The 26549-nt window shown below is 36.2% G+C and overlaps 2 protein-coding genes across 2 annotated transcripts; both read right to left on the bottom strand.

Annotated features, from left to right (window-relative positions):
• Positions 1–2245: 2245 nt before the first annotated feature.
• Positions 2246–3728, bottom strand: LOC7483931 (AP2/ERF and B3 domain-containing transcription repressor RAV2). The gene has a single exon (XM_002311402.4). It carries the CDS (start codon positions 3607–3609, stop codon positions 2500–2502), a length of 1110 nt encoding a protein of 369 aa, XP_002311438.2. The 5' UTR covers positions 3610–3728; the 3' UTR covers positions 2246–2499.
• A 12426-nt stretch (positions 3729–16154) lies between these two features.
• Positions 16155–25885, bottom strand: LOC7488340 (receptor-like protein 4). The gene is made up of 9 exons (XM_002311400.4): positions 25212–25885; positions 24065–25108; positions 23820–23970; positions 23628–23699; positions 22761–22829; positions 21763–21834; positions 19541–19618; positions 17982–18187; positions 16155–16779 (listed from the first exon to the last, which is right to left on the bottom strand). The coding sequence occupies exons 1-9, from the start codon at positions 25279–25281 to the stop codon at positions 16673–16675; spliced, it is 1869 nt and encodes a 622-aa protein (XP_002311436.3). The 5' UTR covers positions 25282–25885; the 3' UTR covers positions 16155–16672.
• Positions 25886–26549: the final 664 nt, after the last annotated feature.

Genomic DNA, 26549 nt, shown 5'->3' with positions numbered 1-26549 from the left:
AATCAAATATTTATCGTAGAAATCAGTGCAGCAGGTATATGCCCAAAAAAAACAACAACAAGAAGAAAGACCATTCGGAGATAAATCAAATTAGGATAACCAAACCTTTTTTTTTTTTCAATCGTGGCAAAACCATATTGTGGAAAGACATGTTTCAACACCCATATGTAAATTGGCCAAAAAGAAGTTGAATTTCTCAAGTAGATTTGGTAGTGACAAGACGGTCTTGGGTGTTTGGCTCTGCATTTCCATACCTGAAAGAAAAGTAAAAGAAGAAAAGTGAACCCGTTAGGCATGGGGTGGAAAATCTATGGTTGCCCTGATAGCATATGGGGGGGTGCCGCTTTGTCAAGTTGATTTACATGGCCGAGCCACCAAGCTCAGGGCAAATGGTAAGAGACTTGCCCTGGCCTCCAAGTATACACACGGGAGATTCAGGACAGGGAGATGTTAGGTTCAAGTCTCACTTCCAAATAATTTCTGAATTTTTAATTTTTGTATATATATGTATGACTAGATATGCAATCTCTTCTTTAAAAAAAATATATACATATGGACTCTTGTTAATTCAGAGGTTAATTGCTAATTGCTCTATGCTGTGTTGGATGCGGTGAATGGACTGACTTTTCTTCAACTCAAAAACTTACGAAGCATGCTACAGGGAGAATTCCGCATAGTTGCGGGCAGTCCAGCTCACATTTCTTTTTGTTTAGTCGGTCCAATATTTATATCCAACCATTTTAATTTCAAGTCTGATTACAATTTTATACGAGTTACTTTGACTGTTGATTTAGGAATCGATGTGATTTGGTACATTTAACAAGGATCTATGAGTATCTTGCTAATTATAAATTAAAAAAAATGGATTATATCATAGAGCTAATTAATTTGGCAAGAATTTGTAATCATATTCACATATTTTTGGAACGTGGCTAGGAAGAAAATGCTGGGAAAATTAACTGTGTCAGAGGAAACTGCAAACAGATTAGCATATCTCCTTAACAACTAGAAGACTTGGAATCAAATCTGTGAGTATCTGGAAACCCATAATTAAGTGATGGAAATGTCAATGATCTTGTGTGGTTTGGAGGGTGCCATGGATAATTGTACAGTGTCACGCTTATTTCTTTGAAAATCCCAGCTTTGACTACCATATTGTTTGTTGACAATAGCTCATGGTTTGACATTTTTCCATTAGATTAGCAACGTCAAAGCTCTTATTTAATTGGCAGTGACCTTTAGGCCACCGGTATAGGCCAGTATCGAGCGGATTTAGCTGCCATCTACCACCAGGGTTTAACGTGTAATGAGAAGATTAATATGCTAAGATCAGGGCAAACATCGAGATTTGAAAAGAACTGCAACTAGCTTGTTTATTGAAAGGAAAGAAAGAAAATTTGACTGTGAAATCAAGATTCAGCTGGTCCAGAAAACCTACATTATTATTATTTTTTTCCCTTTGATTTATAGCAAAACTCCATGAAAGGAGCACTTCCTCAAGCTCCCGCACACACTGGATAGGTGGGTCTCTCCAGGGTGTCTGTATCTGCATAGAAAGTAAAAGTTAGTCTATTCTTATTAAATCAATTGTGTTTGAAATATCCGACCCTGTCTTAAAATCCTGGAGCTGTTTCTATTTCTATATATGTATAGTCATTCTGGAAGAAATATCTCAAGAACAACACCGGCCTTCGAATTTCTCTGAAGACACTTGTTAACTATATAAGAAGCTACATAGACCAAGGCCTGTAATGAACGTGAAACCAGCTTCAAATCATTTTTCAAACTAAATAACCATCACCTCAAAAATTAACTTTTCCTGTGGATTGCTTTCAAAAGTAAAAGGTTTTCCCACTTGCCAGCTTAGACCTTGTCCTTCCTGGGCAAAATCAAAGATGAGCTGTCTTCTATTTGTGCCACAAATATCCATCATTTTCATGTGCCACAAAGGTAGGCTGGAAGTGTGTATGAACATGTAATGGGATTAGGGGCCAAGTTAAAACACTTATAAATCGAGACAAGATTTTATAGTGATAATCAGCCAATTAGCCTGAGCTTGTTTTAGGACAAAGGTGCCATCCATACCTAATCTCTATATATCTCATATCTCATCATGAAGCATGAGATTATTTTGTCAACACGGAAAATATATTTTAGGAAAGCAACACCACCAGAAAAGCCAACAGAAGCCATAATGCTGCATAACAAACAAACATTGAAATATTAAAGAACAGTTCAAAAGGCGTAAACAAATTGACAGTCATCCATTTCTTGTTTTCCTTTTTCTTTCGTTATACTTTGTTGCACCTAATTTCAAGCTTTCTTCAGCCTTTTGTCTTGTAACAAAATAATATACAATTACCCTTTTGCGCAACTTGCAGCAGCTACACCTCCACCTCCTGAAACCCCACCCTCCCTACACCTTCCTAAAATTCACAAATTGCCAAGAAAAAAGCAGAGAAAAACATGGACAAAAACCAAAACACTGAAAACAAAATGTTACAAAGCTCCAATGATCCTTTGTTTCTTGCTATACTGATGATCTAACGACAAAAGCTCCATTTCTCTCACTGATCTCTTCCCATTACACCCATTTTCCATCCCAGGTACGTTAAAGATGTTGACCCCAAACAACCTCACCATCTGAATCGGTTGAACCGGCTGGACCTGGTTGGACCCGCTTCTTGCTTTCCAATCAATGTAAAGCTGCTTATCTGGCCCTGTTGATCTTTGAAAGCAAACAATGTCACCAGCTTTCAAGCTCTTTTCTTTAACAAATCGGCTCCACCCTTTGGTCAAAACATAACTCTGGCTACTATTCCAATAAGAATAACGAAACCTCCACACTTTACCACTCATATCTTCCAGGTTAAGCAACACACCCTTAGTACTACAGCTTGATGTACTCTGCAAAGGAAAATGCTTTTCTGCATGTTGTTTTGGTATGACAAGCCGATTCAATTTCCCAACGTCACTTGGAGTCACAGCTTTCTCGAAAAGCTGTTCACGCGCTTTCAACACCCGGCCACAACCATGGTCATAACTATTACTCCCATAGTTTGCTGTATTCTTGTATTGCTTCCCATTTACCCCATTGTTACTCCTTTGGTTCCTTTTGCTTTGCTCTAGCTCATCGCTGTACGTATGTTTCCTTAACATGTCAACGATTTCAGCTTTTGAATGAGTGATCAGAAAAGCAGCCTCTATCTCATCATCTTCAGTTTCATTAACCTGTTTGAAGTTAGTCACGGCATCCCTTCCACGAAACCTTTGCGCAGCGGTATCATAGGCTCTCGCTGCTTCATCTTCTTCATTGAATGTCCCAAGCCACACACGCTGGTGCTTCTCGTAAATCTGTGCACCCCAGCGACCATTTGGTTGGGGGACAACCCCTTTGTATTTAGAGGAAGGGAGCTTTCTTGATTCGGCTTCGACACCTAATTCCAAATCAAGAATCACACTATTGCCGCTCCCAACACGGCAAAGTGACTCAGGTGGTGATTTTGTTGTGGTAGCTGGAGGTGGAGAAGGGGTGAGGGAGGTTGGTGTGATGGATATGGAGTTATCAGTACTACTAGTTGTGCTCTCATCTACGCAGCTTCCATCCATTTCTTTTCTTTTTGTTGTTGTTGTTGTTGTAAAGAGAGAGGAGCAAGAAAGACAGAGACAGAGAGGGATGAGGTGTTTTTGTTGACTAGAACTAGAGTTATGATTTGGGTTGTGTTTGAGGATTTGAGAATATATATAGAGAGAGGGTAGAGGTGTTGGGTAAAGTTTTGGGATTTTAATTTTAATTTTGATTTTTGATTTTTGGTTTTATGGGTTAAATTAAGAAATACGGGGTGGGGTGCACTGTGTAGTCTTGGGGAGAGATGGGGACGTGGGTGAGGTGGGTCAACCCAAGGAGGAGATGGTAAGGAACTAGGAAGATTCATGGAGTTAGGGTCGTAGTATGTGTGTGTGTGTGTGTGGGGTGGGGCCCTTGCCAACAAGTTGATCGGGTTCACATGATTGTGGACCGTGTTTTTAGTTATGTTCATCCCCCCTGAGCCTTGCTGCTACTGCTGACTACCAAGCATGGTCTCCTCTTCCTTGTTTTAACTTGTTTTCTTCTCATGTACACTTCATAGTTCATATCTTATCCCATCCGTTTGCATTGCAATCTAAACGGGGCGGTCAAATCTTGAAAAAAAAAAAATTGTTTAAACTTAATTTTGTTTAAATGGTTTTTTTTTAATTAATATGGGTGTCCGGGTCAGTTTGCGCGTACCTCGACTAATTCCCCGGGCCCTGAAATTAACGATCACGTAAGTTTCCAGTGGCCCTGAGAGGACTCGAACTCGTAACTATTGAGGAGCAAACTCAAGGCCTGACTCGAACTCTTTTAATGGTTTTTTTATTAACGTAAGTGTCCGGGTCAGCTTACACGCACCTCGACTAATCTCACGGGCCCTGAAGTTAACGACCATGTAAGCCTTCAGTGACCGTGAGGTTTGTGGAACTCGAATTGGTGACCTTTAGGGAGCAAATATAAGACCTGATCAATTGAGTTATACCCTCAGGGTCTTTTTTAATGGTTTTGAATGGTCTTTGATGTGTGTCGATATCAAAAATAATTTTTAAAATATAATAAAAAGATATTATTTTGATGTATTTTTAAACAAAAAATACTTTAAAAAACAATCGATACCATTCCCACAAACATCTTGCTGCTTCCATCGAAATCTTCTCTATTATTTGTTGTTGCTTACCATTAGTTAGAATCCAGTCCAGATAAACATGGAGGGCGAGAAATGAGAAAGGGAAAGGGATAGGGATAGGGTTTCTGTTGGGTTTGGTTTTCTTCCCACTAGGAAGATGGGCAGTGGACCTCGCCAAGATTAATACAACCATTGCTATTCGCTGGTTAGTAGTAGTAAGTTGATGGGGGTGGATAGACATGAGGGACAAAGGCTCACCCAACAAGAAATTCCCGTAAGAGTACACCTGGCTTCATTCGATTCGCCCTCCTACAGCTTCGGTTTGTCTTATTGGCTAGGTTCACCTTAGTATCTCTCAAATCAAAAACCTCCCCTCATTAATATCACCATTCCATTATTTTGCCCAACCAACGCCTGACATTTCCTGTCACCAAGTGGGTTTCCTCTTGATTGTTTTTTACCCTTTACTTGCTTGTTCATGCATTCAGCTCATGGCTCCATGTAACTAATAACATGCAGGCGCCCCCATCCCTTAATCCAGGCCATTGGATCAAGATCCAACGGTCGCAGATAGATTCAATCTCCCAGGGGACCCGGGATTTATTTATTTATTGTGGGCAAGAGAATCTGGTTTAGCACAATTTCTTTTTGCTCCCGTCCCATCGTATAATCAATAATGGAGATAAGCGAATAACATGAGGGGTGAAAGTGATGCTATAATATGGGTATTTTGTACGGACGAACCTCGGTCTCCTGAAGGCCCACATGGCAAGTTGATAAAACCATCTTGGAGTTTTACTATTGGCTACGCTGCTATGGTTTTGTGTCTGAGTGGGTCCCGATTAGAGATTCCACCTGATTTCCTTCATCCACTGATCAAAGGTTAATCAACAGGAAATCATGATAGTACTAGTTTTAATCTTAATTTAACACTGTTCTGTATTATTACTTAAAACAATGTTTTGAGAAAAATCTAACGTACATGTACGGTATTCTTGTGCGGTGATACGGGGAAGCTGTCTTTCTGTTTTATTGCCTCTCCTTACAAGTGGGAACGAGTGAATACAATGCAGGGCTGTCCGTAGAGAGAGAGAGAGAGAGAGTGTTATTGCAATGAACATGAAGTATATGATTTGTAATGTTACCACGCTAGCAAACTACATTTACTTACTGGATTGATCTGGGATCTATGTGGCTGTTATGCCCTTTTCAGCATCTTTTTTTTTTTCCACACCTGCTGAAACAATCAGGGTACTAAACCAAGTACTAGTTTGGTATAGGGCAGCTTTCAAGCATTAAATTAATGTTATTTTATAATTTTGATGTATTTATGTTAAAAATTAAAAAATAATTAGATAAATATGTTTTTAATTAAAAAATAGTTTAAAAAACATTATGTATTATAATAACAAAAACACACTCATAAAACAATGTGAATAATTTAGTTATACAAATTCAAGAGTGCCATTTCTTTCTCTCTTTCTCTTGTTATTTCTGAGGAGTTAATTATTAGAAATTAAGTGATAAATTAATAATTGGATATAGCTCAAAGATAAGAAGAGTATCCTTGTGGTGGTTAGTTGGCATGGCATGCCCGTGATGATATGCAATTATTTTGCTTTGTTTAGACATTGTCAACACGACTAACTAGTTATTGAGACCGAGCAACTTAATAATAAATCAATCCATGATCAATCTCATGAATTTCTTGTACATCGTTCTGGACTCGATTCAGTATATATATGTATTGGAAGACGGGGACTGTTGGTCATGATCTTTCCAATTTAAACATGTGATTCTAAACTAAATTCTTCCCTTTCCACCAGGAGTGTTATAGAATTGTTAGAAGAATTTTCCCTTTCCCTCCCCCTTCTTCTTTTTTTGTCGCATGAAACAGCAAATATTTCCCCGTCCTTCTGTAATCACTAATTTCGGACCTAAATGAAATCATGTTTATATTTTCTTTTAGATTAATATGGATATTCGGGTCAGCTTGCGTGTATCTCAATTAATATTACGGATCCTAAAATTAACGATCATGGAAGCCTTCAAAAACCCTAAGATTTATAAAATTTAAATTAGAAATTTAAAAAAAAAAACCTAAAAACCTAATCCAATTAAGTACACCCCTTAAATTAATCATGATTTTATCTCAATATCACGTTAGAGATAATCTAGCTACCTAAATTAGATTGATGTGCCAACCTGCATGACCACATTAATGACGAGTAAGGTTAAATGCGTGAGCACACGTATAGCTAGGACGTGACAATGAGGCCTCGATATTCATGTCAAGAACTTCAGTTAATATTGCTAATTGTTTTTGTAATTTACCGGATTAGCTTTAGAGAGATCAACCAATGCTATCTAGCTAGCTTCCTGGTATCATTCCACTAAACAATCTGGTAAATGGGTTAAAACACTCTTCAAGGTCTTAACTGCAGCAAAGGTATGATTAGAACATCTTGATTATTGTGTTCCATGAATATATGCTTTCCTCTTCTTAATCATCATCAAATTCATCTGTTTGGTTGCTTTCAATAATGGGCGTGATTTGTCCATCATGATTTTTATCTCTTAAACAGTTGCCCATGCTTATCCTTTTCACTTTCGATCGATAAAACGTCTTCTTTCTTGATAAGAATATATAGTTTTTGTTGCTTTCTTGATGATCAATCTTATGTAAGCCTATTAGAAGTACACTAAATTTTCACCTTTTCTCATTAGAAACAAGCTTAGCCTGTTCTTCTTAGAGATAACACTCTCATTTGTTTAACCCCAAAATGTGTATCACACCCTTGTCATCACAGGGCTAAAAGAGGATCCTGACGACGGAGGAAATTTATTCAGGCGTCAGCAAATCCCAATTGGCCCAGTGCGTGGTATGCCTCAAAAGCAAAAGCATGTGCTCATTTATTTCTACAGCCTTTTCCAATAAAAAATTACGTTTGTGGTTATCTTAAATGAAACATAATATATGTGTGTGTGTGTGTGAATGACATGTTATCACTTTCCCACTCCCTAGGGTTTGTTTCAGTTGGAGATGACTTAATATATGACTTAAGATGTCGACGCCACATCATTCCCACCGACGCCGTGCCATGTCACGTTTATTGAATTAACATTGCAAATAAAGATGGTGCACGTTTGTGATGAAATCACAATACAGGGAATCTTTGATTTGGATGCATCCTTAATCTGCTTTAGGCGATTTAGATTAAGCTGCTGCTACTCCCTAATGATCATTAATTATGTTTTACTGGTACGTTCTCATTAATTAATGCCGAAGTGGGGCAAACATGATATATATATATATATATATAGTCTGCAAATATTTGATGACCCCACAGGGCCACAGCATTAAGAAATTTGAGGCTATGGCTTTCGGTATGTCGGAAGAGGAAAGGATAATTGATCGCATTTTACGTTTTTTTTTTTTTTTTTGGACGTTGATAGGAAATGAAGTCGCCAATTTCCTCTGATTTCAACAAAATAAATTACCATCAAGAACAACAGCGCCAGTACCAAAATGTCAAGCTAATTAACGAAGTATTAACCAGCTGAGTGCGCCCTCAAAAAAAAAAAAAGGAGTATTAATGAGCTCTTGCCTCACGAGAAACCAGTTGAATGTTTACGCGTAAGGGGAAAAAAAGTGTTACGGTCCTACGGAGATGGTTGAAGAAATTTAGCTAAATTACCATTCTTTTTTCTTTCTTTTTCATTCTCATAACTATCACACTCTTCTATAAATAAAGATTTTTTTATATATATTGCGTGATTGATGGACTTTTATATAAATTTAGCTAAGATTTTTATGTATTTTTTATATAAATATATATATTTAGAAGTAATTAATGAAGTGTTGAAGGTTCCCTGTACAAATGGATGCCTTATATCATCAACACGAGCTGTTGGATCAATAGCCGAACTTGATCCAAGCTCCAAGAACTCGACAAGTTTGGATTTTTAGTGCGTAGACTATTAAATTAGAGATAGCAGGATACATTGAACCACATGCTATTTTTTTATTTATTAATAAGACTAATTGGTTAAATTCATGGGAAAATAAAAAGAAGTGTTTGAGGTGAAGATCTTTTGTCCTGACACGGAGAGATTCTATTTTTAATTAAGTTGCTATTATATTGTACTAGATAAGATTAATTAATTTGGCCGATTTGTTTTTAAAAAAATCAGAGAATGAGGATAATAATTCGAGAAATGGTAATATATAGAATCCAAAATATATTGCTCCGAAAAGAAAATCCAATATCACATGCTATTTATTTCTGAAAAAAAAAATGCTATTTACAGGGAATTGGAAAGACGTGGCAGAAGCTCCGAGATATTGTATCCTCTGAAGATGAGTACTGATAATTATTCTTGTGTCTTTACTTTTATAAAAGGATAAAGATAATAAAGAATGAAGGTGAAAGAAGCTGACTAGATGCATACGTGTTAGAGAGTATCTCCACATGGCGTAGAGCATAAACGGTGGGTCTGTGGTCCCGAAAAAGCAACCATCGAGTGAGTACTCAAAATCCCTGATCGCCTTTTGCCGTGTGCAGCTGATTAATCAAGTAGATCACATATATTATTATTATTATTTACATAAATAAAAAAAGGTGAGTCACCACCGAGGAAAAGTTTCATATATATAATTAACTGGTAAGATTTGGAGATAATTTGGGGAAGAATATCCAAATAATTTAATTGGATTTATAGCTTATAATAGCATCCTTCAACTTGCTTTTGCTTACGTCAACATGTTCACACGCTTATATGTTGCAAAAATAAGAAAAACAACAGAAGTTACGGATAATGATTAACTAGGCAGATTAATACGGATTGATCATGATATTAACTACAATATCTTTGACTGTTGCTTTGATGCGCTACCGACGTGGACAATCCTCGTGATTTTCGTTTCCTCACTTTCGAACTCGTCCCAGTAACAATGATTGTTGATTGTTGATTTCTACTGCTAAGCTGGTTTCCTTAATTTTTATTTCTCATTTATTTTATTTCTTAGATAAAACTTTTCTAATGTTAGACTTCATATTTTTCATTTTTTTGAAAGAAAAAAAAAAAAGAGACGGTCGGTTTTGTTCTATGTTTTATGCTTAAAAGACAAAGAAGTGGTTTTTTTCCTCATAATCTGGTAACCATTTTTCAAATCCTGAACTGCACCCATGGTCCAACATTAAAAGGTTGGTCAGAATGGAATTACTACTCTGGTTCTAGAGTCCACAGAGAAAGGTTCTGTCTCTGACTGCTTCAATTCTACTTTTAGAGAAGAAAACCAAACAACATCCACCTAGGCAGAAACAATCGTTTCAAAGTAAACCAAGAACGGGTGCAGAAGCTAGGCTAGTAGGCTCTTAGCCCTTAAGTGGGGCAAGGCATGCAGCCCGCACCATGTAACTCTAGAAGTTGCTTTTGTTGACTATCTATATCAAGTAAACATCAAGCAGCTAGCATCATTCCAGTGGTCATAAGTGGGCCTACCACCTCCTGCATGCCACATAACTCTCTCCACTGGTGCAGATGTGGTGCGAGTCAGATCGAACCTTTCGACGGTATCTGAGAGAGCGACAGTACTGTTGTTTATTTCATTTTTTCTAAATAATAATTTTTTAAATTTATTTTTAAATCAAAATAAATAAATAAAAATTAAAAAAAAAAGAGTTTACGGAATAATGATGCGACCGCTGCGGAAAACTATCCCTTGACAGGTAAGGAAGGGGTTTCTGAGAAGATAAGGCGCCATTCTGTGTTCTCTACCCACCATCTCGCATCTCTCCTGTTGGTCCCAGTTTACATCAACTATTTCAAGCTGCTCCATTAAGTTATAGTGAGGGAGTGAATTCCTTATTCTTTGTACAGAAAGAATAAAAAAAGAGAAGTAAACTCCTTGTTCCCGAACAAAGAAAAATAAATTAAAAATTGGAATGAAAATAATACTTTTGTGGCGAAAAAAGGAGGAGGAGGAGGAAATTTTGAAGTCAAGGGTTATAGAGTTTGGACCACTAAATTGTATTGATGAGGTGTCATTCAATTTGACCCGATCAACTCTTAAATTTCAATGGTTTCAACGATTGTCCCAATCAAGCATTATTTTCTTCCATTTGGAGACTAGTGCGACTGGTCCGTTAATTAACCATGCCTGATTTCTCTTATTATCTCCCCGCAATCAATGTAATAGGGGCGTCTTTTTATTGGTGGCTTCAAGAAGGAGAAATTTTCAAAATAAGAGGAAAGGAGAATAGTAGAAATTCGATGTTTTGGACTATTCTTTTATATATATAAAAAAACACCAATAAAGATAAAAATTACTTGTCCTTGATTACAAATTGGTCCCAAACAATCCTCATAATCTCTTTTATGTCCTTAGGGAATTGAGCCCTACTAATCCTTATTGGTTGTATGTGTTAGAAAGACAAGCCAAAGCAGCTCAACCACCGCAGACGATCACTCCCTACAACATATACCAGCAACCACAACTCCATCTGCTATCCCTATAATTTAAAATCAACTCAATGGAAGAGCAATATACACGGCTGTATCTTTCAAAATTCTTTTGGTATAATCTTGATGGGTAGCTCAACTAGTTAGGTCTTGTATTTTTTTTTAATAGTCACAAGTTTGAGCTCGCTTGTGACCATTAAAGACTTACATAATTATTAATTTCATGATTTATAGAATTAGTCGAGTACACATAAATATTGATACAGCCGACGTAAGTTGTTAAAAGTATATAATTAATAAACAAGTCAGGTGCACATAATTGATGTAAAAAATGTCTAACAAATTACCCATTAAATCACTCGCATAAAATCAAATGTGATGCCAATAGCTGTGATTTTCAATTCAATAATGGGTCATCTTTATTTTATTTTATTAGTGGAAAAAATCAAGCGGGCTACAAGCAGGATATAATGTTGCCGACATGGCACGCATCAACTAGATCTTTACAAAGTCAAAAATATAAACTTGTCCCTTGGTGGTTGGCTGGCAGGCAATACCAATAGCTTGACGTAGCTAAAAAAAACGATGTTCTTGTTTTCTTCTCATTCTAGTCAATCGTCATCTTGTTCCTGCCAGCAACTAGGAGTCCTAGTTGCCAATTTATACTATATAGTAATTGAAGATATTTCATTTAATATCTCAAACAATTAAGTAAAAGCTAATTAATAATCTCAATATATTATAAAAACTCATTATTATTTACGTGCAAGCTCATTTGCACTTTCAACATGTATAGATCACTCAATCACATGAACAGTTCCCAGTGTGTAATAAGTAATTAATTAATAGATTGAGATTTTAAAATTCAAATATTCGCGTGTTTGTATTTGAATATCGTTGATGTATCCATTTTCCTCTACGGGGGAATTATTTAGCCAGGCAGGGGATCGTATGGGAGAGAAGACTTTTTCTTAGGCGTATACCCAGGTCAACCAAGTCAAGACATTTTTTTTCCTTATAAATTCGCAGAAAACGTAGACCTCCATGCATGCGTTTACATTAGAAAAAATATACAATTATACACACACAGACGCACTAACCAGTGGCTCCTTTGGATCTTATAAAGCCACGTCATGGCAGGGGCATGACTCTTTGAAGTAGGGTTAATTGCTGTGGATCTAGGAGAAGTCAAGAGATTATGGTGCTGTGTTTTACTTTTTAACCAGGGCCCTTGCGTGGCAAATGAAGGCTTTTCCTCAAGGATACAATCGAGATACTTCTCTCCCATCGCATGATAATAGAAATATATTATATAATTAGAGATCGGGTCTTAATTTATCGAGAAAAGATAAATCAACACATAGCCTTTAAACCAAAAGTGCATGTACATTTATTTTTTTTAGCTGGTACGCCTGGGAGGATGACCATGAGGAGGGTAGGCAGTGTCTGTGTGGTGGGTGCTTCATTATTTTGGGCCCATGGGCAAGCCGGTGCTTGAGGTGATCTTTCGAGAAAGTCTTGTCATATTCTGTATTTTTTCAAACATTACAACAATTATCTCATTTAATACATCAAACGAAGAAAAAAACAGATCCGAAATTTGTCTCTCCTTGTTATATATCTTTGAGAGGCGAGTAAAATAATATTTGTCAAGGAGTGCTGCATGGGCCATGATTATTTAATCCACCGAGTCAGTGCAAATGGCCTGTAATCAGAGAGATTAAACTAAGCAAGTGACCAATATGCCAATGCACAGAGATTAGCTCAAGAGAAGATAAGGATTCAAAGTTCTCGAATTGAACACCTCTTTAGTGAGACACTGGTCGAAGTTTCAGTGCTGAGATCACGATCCACAGGCGGAGCCTAGCCAGATACAGACACTGATAAAACAGGAGGGAGGGAAGCTAGCCAATCAGTCCCAAGGACACCCTGACCATGTATAGGTTTTAACCTAATATAATATTGTATGGTTTTTAATTAAAGCAACCACGTCTAGTCTTAGATAATTAGTTCCCATAATTTGGATCTCGTGGTGTTTTTAAACTCTACGTGGCCTCACCTAACCCCCACACGTACGTTACAGATTAATTAAGTCACTTCGGATTTTCTGAGGCCATACATACATATCGATATCACAACTCGCAGTTTGTCCACCAGGAGTTCATCAAGCATGGTGTTTTAGGAGGGTTTTTTTTTTTTTTTCCTGGTGATATTTTTTAAATTTATTTCTCACGGCCTGATTTAATTAATATTTGAACTATAATAGTTGCGCAAGAATCCTTTTTACCCATCAAATTAACCCCACGTATTCCTCTAGTTCTGTTTTAGTTTATGGTCAAAACTCGAGGGATTTAATTATTTATTAATCAAGATTGCAGTTGAAAATGGAACCTCTCGCAAGATTAGTTAATAAATTAGTCTTACTTCAATTATATTCTGAGTTATGAGTCCGAGTCAATGTTCAAAACCCCGTCTGGACTTAAGTGGAAAAATCACCCATCTCATCACGGAGGGGTCAGAGTCAGCATTGATATACACAGTACACTTGCATTAGGATATACGCAACTTGGGCTTCATTACATCGCGGTGCCAGCTTAACATGCTACATACATTTATAGTATCCATGTGTACGGCTAATAATGGTAGTCTTTGGTTACTGTTTCAGATAAAAAAAATAGTGAGAATAAAAAAGATTAGATATAATTGAAGATAGAGGTAAAATTATATCGAGTAATGTTGTATAAGATAGGTAATTGTTTTTTATCATGTTTTGTTGGGGGTAGAAGAGGCAAAATAAAATATAAAAACATATATATATTATCATTAATATGTATTGCTTTTCAACTTATATGGTTAAAACAATAAATAAGTGTTAAAATTAATGATTATTTAATAATTTTGATAATAAAACAAAGAACAACTCGACGATTTAACTTGAGATATGACCGACCTGGAGTTATAATCACTTTAAAAAAAAATAGATGATTCAACATATAGTATGCATTACTTTTTATATAATATTTTGAAGATAAAAAAACAATACATCTATTTTTCTAATCGTGTTTTCTTGTGTCATTTGTTTTAATTAAAAATATATAAATTAACTCTAAAATTATTTAAAGAATTAATTTATTTTTATATTTTTATCTCATCAATCAAATATATTTTTATTCTTACTATCACCGTGTTTTTTATCCTGAAATAAATATCCTAAATAAATATCCTAACTCAACCTGTGACTTTATAAAGTATAACCATTTAAATATACCTCACAATCATTTATAGATACATTGATGTTAGAGTAAACGGAAACTTTAATTAATAGTTTTGAAAGCATGATACTAATACCAGTGATGATTACATTTTCGAAATCGTCATAGAAAATCATTTGATATATTCTCAAAAGATTTGATGTCGAATTCTACTAGAAAAAAGGAAAAAGTAACAACAGAAGAGGTTAGGTCCCCTTGCTGTAAAAAGAAATAAATAAGTATATATATATATATATACACACCTGATCATGAAGTATAATCAGATTCTTTTTCGAAGAGCAGAAGCAGTCAAAAAACGACGACCGTGATGGAAGGTGACAAGCAAACACTAACGTGGGGTCCAAGTTTGAGATGATATAGCAGTAGTGATGATAACCTTCAAAGTCCAAAGTTAAGGTTTTTGACATTTAGGGCACAAACATATCATATGCGAAACCATCAGAGATTCCCTGAGTGTATTTATGAATTGGGACGTCCGGTTCTCAATACGACAACACTCCTGCAACCTCAACTACATATTTTCCTAAAACCGTGTTGAAGATGCATAATTGATGACAAAGAAATCTCAAGTTTGTGCTGTTACTTTGACTAGTAATATTATCGTTCCCAGGCCTCCTCTAGGTCTTCTTCATCATTCTCGTATTCTCTAGAAGCATATTTATTTTTTTATTTTAAAAGTTTTTTTAATTAATTTTTTTAATGTTTTTTACATCGTTTACATGTGTTAATGTCAAAAATAAATTTTAAAAAATAAAAAAATATTATTTTAATATATTTCCAAGTAAAATCACATTTTAAAAAAATATCTATTACTAAAATACCAAACAAATTCTATATCTTATTGAAGCATTCTAATACCTTCCATCCCTCTCTTTACAGCTACTAGCTAGCCATCAGCAAGTTCAATTTCACCATTCCTTCGTTTGCCAAAAAAAAAAAAAAATTGGGAAAAGTTCAAAAAATAGCTAACATATAGAGATAATCTTAATTAGGCCCCCAATCTATTTTTCTGCGGGGTTTGCTCAAATACAAACTAGTATTATAGTGTTATATTTATAGATTATTTGGTATTGAGATTTAATTACCTTTTCAAATGTGTTCAGATTTAAGAATATTAATTTATTTCAAAAATGATGAAAATAATTCTTTGTGAGTATTTTTAATTGTATTTAACTTCATCACATTAAAACTAGTATTAGGATAAAAATATAATTACATTAAAACCATTAAAAAAAACATTTTAAAAAAATCATTTCGTGCTTAAAAGTATTTTGAAGAACTCCTTCCGGAAAACATCATAAGATACACACTTGATTTGCATTTTTCCCCCCCTTTAAACTTCAATGATCAATGTGTGATGCAGCTGATGGTATGAAGTAAAACCTTCTTCTTTTTCTTGTTTTTTCTTTTTTCAAAAATCATGTATAAAAAAGCCAACACGGTTGAGCTTCAAAATTATACTTTATTGGTGATGGTGTGATCTTTGATTGTATGAAATCCAAGGTTCGACCAAAGATATTCTCTGCAAGAACACAGATAAACAGTGCTGCCCGACATAGCCAGCTCTAACCGGAAGTCAATAGAAAGAAAATCATTTCGAGTGGACACAGCACAGCTGTCAGAAAAGAGTAGCATTATTGAAAGTTTTGCCTGAAGTCGAGCAAGAAGACCATCAATAAGCAAACACGACCCATTTGAATGATGGAGAACTGATCCATGGTGAACAATCTTTAGTTGAAATTTGTTGCAGAAATTACAGGAAGGAAATGTCAGTCCATGACAGATGAAAATTGCTTAAGCTGAAAATAATTCCCGCAAGGAACTGGGAAAATAATCAACCAAAAAGTTATATCATACAATGCTACCAAATCTGGGACCACTGGGTATAAATGTGTAATGCCCTTATCATAAATTGAAGATCTACTCACAGCAACTTGTCATAAAATGCTGCAAAGCCGCTATGATATACACTAGGAAGGCTTATCCAGTTTGTTGTCAGTAAGAAGGAAAAAAAATCCCAGATACATTGCATTCTATAGACAGTGTGACTTTTTTAGACCCCATCTTATTTCCATTGTTCAAAGAATCCAAACCCACGAAGTTTCCTTTGTGGAGCAGATGCAGCTCACATCCTATTTGAGCACTTCGAACTAACTACATCCAGGGTCCCCTCTCTATGCTCTCTTAGTGAGCTGAAGAATATGAAGATCAATATTATCTTTTTTCAAAAGTCTGTTAATGTGGACCATAAGGTGATGGTAACCCTTTGGCATGTTGGCTCTCCATTTCAAGAAGCATCAAGGACTTCTGCCTCTGGTATCTGTTTCTCTTGGCAGCCATTGCTGGGAGAATACAATTGGATGAAATTAATCAAGATTCAATAACGAATGCATGATACCAAATGAAAAATTAGAGTGAGCACATATAGTTGTCACATAAACTGAAAGGTTCAAATTCTTTCACGGCGGCAACTACAGTGATGGAGACAAAACTTTTAGAAAGGTTGATGTCAGATACGAGACCTGGACAAATGAAACTATGGAAAAAACACTCCTACTTTTTCCCTTTTCTTTTTGGCTAGGAATAACACCATCGAATTTAAATAGTTAACTGAGGATGAGAAACCTTCCATAACGACAGCTGATATAGCCAAATTGAAGATGATGGAATTGTCATTACTACACGCTATAGAAGTTTCATGTTGTGCTACTTTCAAACAAGATCTATATGGATCCAGTTAGGAGACCAGATCCCTTGGACAGACGACTTCCTTGGCTACTATGGAAGAAACTCTTTTGATGATGAGATGATATATCATTGGCATGATACCCAGTTGCAAATTCTAGGTGGTAGTTACCCTATCTTTGGTATATTGTGAAGAATAGCCATTGAGGGATGAAAAGAAATGTAAGGTGTATCCACATGATGTCAATGTGGTTAGCACTGGTTTTACAGCTCTAACTAAAACTCTGGGATCAAGGCATACACAAAAGTACAGACTATGATACCTACAAAGTACTAACATCATCTAGCAGCAGTTCAATGACTGAAAATATATCACAGGTGGCTACATGCAACGTTCAACTATACAAAGGTTTGTATTTCAAATGACATCTCATTCCCAAGTCCCAATCCTTGTTGAACTACTCCTGCAGTTTATATGTTATATGGTGGCTTCAAGAATAAATATAGTTCCAGATTTCAGATCCTAATTTAATCTAATGTAAAAATTTTTATTCTAAACTAGCATCTCCTAGTGGTTAACACCGGACTTTTAGCATGTTGTATCAGGAATAGAGAATCCTAAATGATTAGTGGTTTCAAACTATTCTGCAATAAAAGGAAGTCAAAATAAGGTCCAGAGGTGGAATGCAGTCTCGAATTTGACTGGCCTCTAGAGGAGTGATATCTAATATGCTGTGTAATGCAAGCCTTAATTCAACAACACGTTGTGACAGATGACATATCAGACCATCTGATAGCCATGACATCATGAATGAACGCAAAAAAAGCTAGAAGTTGAACATTCTTGAGAAATACTTACACATTAGATCGTGAGGTGGAGCAAAGTCGTAATCATTTCGACGCCTCCTGATGCAGATTATGTATCCCAATACAAGCACAGAAACAATTACCAGGCAGGATAAGCCTATCCCAATTTTACCACCAGTGGACAAGCGACCATTTTCCCATAATAGAGAGCATTGTGGCAAAGATGGTACACCACACAAGCCTTTGTTACCTGAGAGACTGTAAGAGAAAGTTTTCTTTCCTAGTGAGTTGTTAAATAGACATATTAATTCAATAGGAAATAAGATAATAAAAAAAAAGACCAATGGCTTATATGTACCCTTAAAAGGTAAGAGGGGTGAGGCATTCATTCAATTCACATCGTAAGCAACATTAATCTCCAACAAAGAAAAAAGAAGGGAAAGACAAGATATATCAAAATTGGTATATTCCAGAAATTGTGTGTCCAATAGGGAGCCAAACATTCCACACAGCAAGTAAAGAGTTGTTTATTAGAATTTTTTGATGCTGCAAAAAGTAATCTGTACTGCATGCATTAATATGTAAATATTAATCACCATTGGCAAGTACCGTATTTTTCAGTTTCCATAGCAGTAAATTGGCTAGGAACCTAGTTTACTGATGACAGATAAAAAAGCTGGTTGACAAAATTATCCTGAAGGTAGTGGTGTGTGCTTGCTAGAAAAAGTTGATAATCTGGTTGCCAAAGAAAATAAATTTAAGTAGCCACAAAGTTCCTAATAAATCGAAGAATATTTAATGACAGTTTTTAGGCTTAACCTCCCATTACAATTTGACAGTGGGCCGAAGGAAATGAAAAGATGTTCTGGTATATCAACAAAATCACAGGTTTGAACAGATTAAGAAACTTTTGTCCAATGTTGAGAACAAACAGCAACTTGAACTGAAATGGGGATCTCACATGAAAAAAAGGGAGAGTGGGTAGATAGGACTTCCCTTATTAACAGAAGACTAACTACAAACCAGGGGTATACATTGCCTTTTCTATAATAGCAAGAGTGAAACTCATGCAGATACAACTTTTTGGGAAGGTATGGCTGAAAAAGGAAAGATGCATGCAACCATCAGACTAGTGGTTCAGGTTTGAAGAATATAGTGAATTGTTACATATTATGATTGTCCATCTTCTTAGATAATTAAATTAATTGGAAAACGATGAAATTATGATTTGCAAACCTTTAGTAAACAATAGGCACCTCTCTTGAAGATAATCATTAACGTTTAACAATGCAATATCAAAGACAACTAAAAATCATAGACCAAAAGTATACACTTCACTATTTTGATAAATGTATTCCTCCAAGGAGCAAGGTCTTTCAGATTAAGTTAAATAGACTTAGAAGTCTTTCAGTTTTCATCCTCTAAAGGATTTGAGGTGAATATAGAATAATCGAAATCTGTTGGTGGATAAATAAATAAAAGTAGAATCGAGAGATTTAAAGTTAGCACATAGGCTTTAATGCAGGATGATACATGCCAAATATTTTATAACTCGAAAATTGTTACTATAATAAACTAAATAGAATTGTGAAAGCTAGAAATGAGACATACTCAATAGCTCCACCATGCACACCAATTGAATAAAGTTCCTCTGGTACTCGCCCTTCCAATAAGTTACCATTCAACAGCCTGGAAATAAAGAGATGTTGAGGCAATACAATCATGGAAAATAACTGGGCAATCAACATTAGAATTGTTAAATATTTGGACTTCTATTGCAAAATGTCACAGGTATTCAAGTAGCTAACATTTGGTGCTTTTTCAATCAATTTGCTTATCAAATAATAAAAAAGGGAATACAGTGTGGTACATCTATCAACAAGCAGAGTTGCAAAAAAGAATATACTGAGGGAATGTTCGCAATGGAGCTCATGAAGTGGTTCCAACAAGATCTGGTTTGTTCTGGGGAGAGGAGGGAGGTTTGTGAACAGGTGGACTTAATACTTCCTAAAAAATAAACAGAAAAAATTGAAAGAGCAACATGTAAAAGATGCAATCTAACTGGAAATGCAAATATGATTTTAATGGGTAGACATCAAACAACTATAGTGCTTCTGTCTTGTGTTGCTTCAGTGTTGACTTGATATTATAGGATTCTGACACCAGAGAAAATTTCAGCAATTTAAAGTTGTGACCACAAAACAACTGTGTCCTCGTTGGCCTTTCTGACAGAAAAATGTTCATTTTCCTTTTCAAATATAGAGAAATTGCAATCCATTAGATGTGATTATTCATTATAACAACGGAAAGAAAAGAAATCTAGTAATGAAATGTGACAGTATTGATTTCATTATAAGTTCTATGGCCTCCAGCCTCCAGGGACTGGTCAAGTAAAAGCAATACAATGAAAATAAAAGAGTACAATTACGCAGAGAATGGTCCATCAGAAACGAATATGAATATTATCATAAACAACTTAGGATTATATGAATGTTCAGTTAAGAAAAACAATACTTCCATAACCAGTTCTATAAATAATTGCATGATATTATATGCTGCTCGTGAGAACCACGTTACACTTCAGCTGAACAGTTTAACCACTTGCCTGTATTGGTGGAAACACTAACAGGACCTTGGTTCCTTCATCAACAAAGGCAAAGTAGACAATCAACTAGAAGAGCTGTCAAACATAGAGATCAAATTCCTTTCTTTCTAGTCTACCCACTATGGTCTAAAAAACTAACACTCAATATATCCTCAACAACAGTTTTCAGTTATTTTTAACGTCGTGACCATATGCTTATAACAATGCAGCACACATTGTATTACCCCTATTGTTCATGTGCAAGTGTAAATGCACATGAGCAATGGATTAACGAGGACAACTGATCCATGTCACCACCAATGTGTCGAATATTTATTTTGATGGTGGTGGGGTTTTACACACCACCTCAGGCATAAGCATTCAATGTCATATGTGTATAGCATTGTTTGAGTTTTCAATTTGTAGTTACACAAATTCCTAGCATGAAATTAGTTGTTGAACTTTAATTCATTACTAGTTCAAAGATAACTGAAAGACATAAAATTTTAATGATAAGTAGGATCCATTCTATATATATATATGGTGTGGATGTTGATCAATCTCTTCTAAGTTGAAAAATCAAAACATTACATTTAAAATTGCAAGGTAAAATATCCATCTTCTATAATCAATTTCAAGTTCTTAACAAACTAAAGTAAACAGATCCCAACTCACATCTTGGTTAATTCCAAACAAAGTGGTATCATTGATCTAAACATGAGGTTGAATTAAATAAAATTCATGTAATAACCAATATTAAGTAAAATTATTTCAAGAAAATCAAACTACTTCAATTTCTGGCAGAATATACAATTAAAAGCATGAAAATGTTCTCCCTATTTGAATGCATGAAAATATGCTGACAGCACGGCATGCAAGATGGAAATGGGTAAAACTATCACATTTAAACTCCAGACTTAACAAATAAAAATTGAAAAGGAGAAGAACAACAAATTTTCGCTTTTAGATCCAAATATCAAACAAACCCCTGCTCTGTGTGTGTGTGTGTGGGCGCGCGTCTCCCTACTGGTATGCATGATAATATGCTAACAGCACGGCATGCAAGATGGAAATAGGCAAACACTACCACATTTAGACGCAGACTCAACAAATAAAATTTGAAATGGAGAAGAACAATAATTTTTTGCTTCTAGATCCAAATATCAGACTTGCAGTCTGTGCGCACTCGCACACGCAGATATTTATGTCAAATGCCTCCATTATTTATTAGTGCAAACAAGCCACTTACACAAGCTGCAGATGAATTGCCGAGGCTAAACTTTCTGGTATAGGGCCCGAGAACTGATTGTTGGACAAATCCCTACAAAGTACAGATCAGAAGTGTTAATAAATAACATAGTGGAATGCCAGAGTAAGTTTCTAGTGGTCTCAGGATCAGTTTCATGGTGTAGATACAACATCACATTAGAATTTCAAAAGAAGATGATGGAACATAATTTAATTCAGACTCTTAACTTCAGTCATGGAAGGCTAAAGTTTGTGCTACCCTATAAAGCAGACAGAACAAAGAAAGTGAACTAGCCAAGCAGATGAATGAATATTTTAAGACAAAGGGAGAAACAATGATAAACATCTAACAGAGTAGAAAAGTTTCCAAACTCAAAGAAGACAGAAACCATAGGGAAGTTTACAAACAAGGAAAACTGGACTCAAACACCCATGTAAACCAGGAAAAAGGAACACTTTGAGCAGAAGAATGAAAGAACTAGAAAGTATCAACGAGGCAGACTTCTTTCCATGGACGAACCAGTTTTAAAACATTGACTTGAATGATTGTACATCCATGTCTTAGGGAGTGGAAGTCCTCCAGATGAGGTGGAAAAGAAAGTGTTCCCTCCTAGAGGGGTCTCAAAATCAAACATTCTTCAGCAGAGGGGATCATATGATCTTCATGAAAAAACGCATTAGGGACACATGCCCTAAGTCAATTTCTCTCTATTTATCAAATAATCAACAACAACAAAGCCTTAATCCCAAATTAATTTGGGGTCACCTAGGTAACATATAAATAAATTAGTGGTACTCAATCATGAAATACACTATAAGAGAAATTTTATCATAAATGAGACCAGAGGTTGCCATACACATTAAAAAGCAGGACCACAAAATATCAACTGTATAAAGCTTATAAAATGCCGTAATGAGACCAGAGGTTGCCATACACATTAAGAAGCAGGACCACAAGATATCAACTGTATAAAGCATATAAAATGCTGTACGACTTACAGCCGGACAAGAGATTGTTGACCTAATCCTGATGGTAGAGTTCCTCCCAAAGAATTAGTACTCAAATTCCTGCAGGTTTAAAAGATAATGATTAATTACGATTGGAAAAACAGCAAAATAAGCACAAGAAACTATGGAAGTGTAGGTCCAAGTTCAAAAAAATTCTTCATCCATGATGTCACACTAAAATTTTAGAAGATTTAACTTTGAAGGCAAGGCAGGGGTCACGGAGTAAACAATTCTCAAATGTAAGCTAAAGTAGCTGAATCCAAAATCAATAATGTTTATCATGACAGAACACGTGAGCGACCATTAGATTCTACCATATTAATATTTCAACCAACACTTGGATTATCTACTCAGGAAAAAGTGACATAAATTTGATGAACTCTGCAGAGCTAACAATAATGATGCTACATGTTGCATGTGAGATCAACTGGAAGACAACTAATTTGTTTTTTGATCAATATGTTAGGATCCTTTTGCATTAATTAAAGCTTTTAAATGGAATTCACTTAGAAAAAATCCTATAATTAAATTTAGTTCACTCAGAAGAAATCCAGTAATTTTGTGCAGTAAATCGTTTGATAGATCATACAAATTAAAACTAGCATCTTCACCAATAAAGAGCAGAATGATTAAGGTTGAAAGAACAGGTGCAAAAGATGGAAACAGGTTGTTAGTGATCTCCAAGAAGACATGTCAATTTGAAAATTAAACCTAAAGCATCCTGCAGTGCAGTAGAACATTGAGAAAAGACACTCATTTCAAACATTTATGTGCAACAAGCTAATATCTTCTGCATGATTTCAGCAAATAAAACATAAAACATCTGCAGCGCATAAAAAATCGGATGCTGATACTTACAGGCTTAACAAGTCCGACAAAAGAGTAATCTGCTCACTTATACTGCCTTTCAAGCCTTGACTTCCAAGATCACTGAACGAGATACCCAAGTAATTAATAACATGAGATTAAACTCGTCTTCTGAGACAAACAAATAAAATCTTTCCAATGCATCAAGGCTTGGACTAATTCAACACACAACTGATTGCTTACATTTGTGATATCACAAGTGCAGTCTCGTCTTTGTTGGGATGGCATGTAACTCCTTCCCAAGCATCCCAGCTAGTAGGAGCACAAGGATCCCCATTCCATCCCATTCTATCAGGAACCCGTAACGACTCTTTCAACGCTCTCATTGCCACCACTACCAAAATTAGAACACATTCCCAGTTAATTTTCAATAAACAAAAATCATACTAATTTACCATTCAAGATACCAAAAACCCAACATCATATACCTTGCTCGGGCATGGTTGAGAGATCATTAGGAACCAAAGCATAAATCTCAATGCCACTAATTATCGGTGCGCCCACAACCGGCACAAACTTCAGAGTCAACACAGTACTGCTCAAATTATGCACTGTGTAACTCCAACTATAAGCTGCAAAACTCCCAACTTCCTCGAAAACGTCCACCCTCTCCACATTCTTCTCATTCACCACCACATCAAACACTCTCTCCGATTTCTGCTTCACACTTGAATCAATCTCCGCGAAATGAAACCACAACAAATAATCCATTTTCGCATCGACTGATACTGCATACTCCAGTGTTCCATCTCCAGTTACCGCCGTTTGGTAAAGCTTCATCGGAAAATAATTAGGCGGCTGAATGGTGCCGGTTATGGTTTCTCGGGTGGAGATGGAGTGGATTATTTTTGTCGTGTTTGGAGTTTGGAACTCGGAGTCGGACTGCCATGTTCGGCCAAAATCATCTGTGTCGTTGCTAAACCCCGGGCCCCACTGTGTGGACCCACAGGATAAACGGCCGTAATTAACGAGGGTGAATTTATCGCCGATTGTTGACGAACCGTAAGATAAGGGATCGATTTGACGGATTTCGAGGGATCCAATGACAGGAGGGTCAGTGGCAATACTGTAAAAACAAACATCCGCTTCACCGTCTTTAACAAACGCGAAGAGATCGGAGTACGCGCCGTCACGAGCGAGATTCTCAGGCCAAGGAGAACGCCAGGAAAAGACGAGAGTACCCTCGACAGATGCGTCGAATGAAGGAGGGTTAGATTTTCCGTCGTAGTTGTCGTATACAGTGAATGTACGGAAGTAGTAACGGCCGTTAGGGAGAGGGAGAACGTAGCAGTTTTTTTTGCCGGAGGAGAGAGGGAAGAATCGGAGATTTTTTTCTTGAGGGTAGAGGAAGTGGAGTGGCTCTGACACTACAGAGGTAGCTCCGCCTGTGAAGTAACGGTCGGACAGCCATGTCGTGTTGAATGGATCGGTTGTGTTTGTGGAACCGCCACAGTCTATGAAGTATGAAGTATCTGTAGGAAAAAAAGAAGAAGAAGACGAAGAAATGCGGTTAGAAAACAGAAAGAGAGATAGTTAGATCGGTTATAGAGGGAGGGGAAGGGAATGAGTGCTTACTGCCAAAGTGGAGGGAGAGGGAAGGGGAGAGGAGGAGAGGGAGAGAGAAGAGGAAGAAGAGAACAGACATGGTGAGTGTGATTTGGATTTGGAATGATATTGTTTGTTTGTTAATGTTGTTTGTTGTTTGGACATGGAGGAGGGAAACAAGGCATATTTAACAGAGGGAATAGTAGAAGGAATGGTGGGAGGCGAGATTAGCGGGGAGTTGAGTGGAGAAGGGAAGAAATTGAGCTGAATCTTGTATTTTCTAGATTTGGACTTGGAGGATTTGATGTTTTTAGGTATTCAAAATCTTTTGATGGAATCAAAGTAAGTAGAAAAAGGAAAAATTGATCCCAAGGGAGTGAGTTTTGGTAAAGAAGAGTCAAAATTAGTTGGGAGAAGTCATGAGCAAGTTAAAAGCAGGTGATGGTATATTTAAAGACTTCTTCTCGTGAACATGTTGAACCCCACAGATGATGAACAGTGAAGGGAGGCCTTAGTGCTGTAGAACTTGTTGTTGAAAAGAGATTGTCGTCTGTCCTCTCGGAGATGGCCGGCAATTGATGAATTCAGGCTGAAACTGAATGCGGTGTGGTTAAGTAGGGATGACGGAGCTGAAGAAGAAAATCCGCGTCATCCATTGGTGAATAGATTATGGATCTTTGCTGTGAGTCATTGTTGTAACGGGTCCTCTCTAGACGTGGCCTCCATGCAAAAGAATAAAATAAATAAATAAATAAAACCCTTTTTCTTTTGGGAAAATCAAAGTATAATGCGCGTGCAGATTCTTCTTCTCTTTTTTTCTCAGTTTTCATGGAATAGAAATGGCCGTGGAGACTTGTAATGACAAGTAGGATTTTGTGTCGTTGGATGAAAATGAAGACAGGAGCAAAAAGGATATGTAGCGGTTGCCGGTTGGCGCCTGTTGGTCCGAATAATTAAGTTCTTCGTCTGCTATTTATTTATTTAACGCACAAGTCGTCTCCTTTACCCAGCCACTCGACCCCTGTCCCCAGCACCAAGGCAATGGCACTTGATTACATTAACTGTTAAGATTTGTAAAAATATACAGAAGTTTTCCACGTCTTTGCATAGGATTCAAATTTTAAAAAAGTTATTGTGAGAAAATAGTTTTCTTAATGGATATATTAATATTATGTGGATGATCCATTTAAAATTAAATATGAAAAAAAAACTATAAAATTGATTTGAATACGTTTTTCATTTTAACATAATATTAATGGATACATTAATATTATGTGGATAAATATAATTCATTATATTTAATATCACAATATAAATTATTTATTTAATTGTGTTTAGTTAATTTCTCTATTAAAATCAATTTGTAAC

Source organism: Populus trichocarpa, chromosome 8 (assembly GCF_000002775.5).
Source record: "Populus trichocarpa isolate Nisqually-1 chromosome 8, P.trichocarpa_v4.1, whole genome shotgun sequence".
Taxonomy (NCBI): domain Eukaryota; kingdom Viridiplantae; phylum Streptophyta; class Magnoliopsida; order Malpighiales; family Salicaceae; genus Populus; species Populus trichocarpa.
The sequence above is the reverse complement of the archived record's forward strand: the minus strand, read 5'-3'. Positions and strand labels throughout refer to the sequence as shown.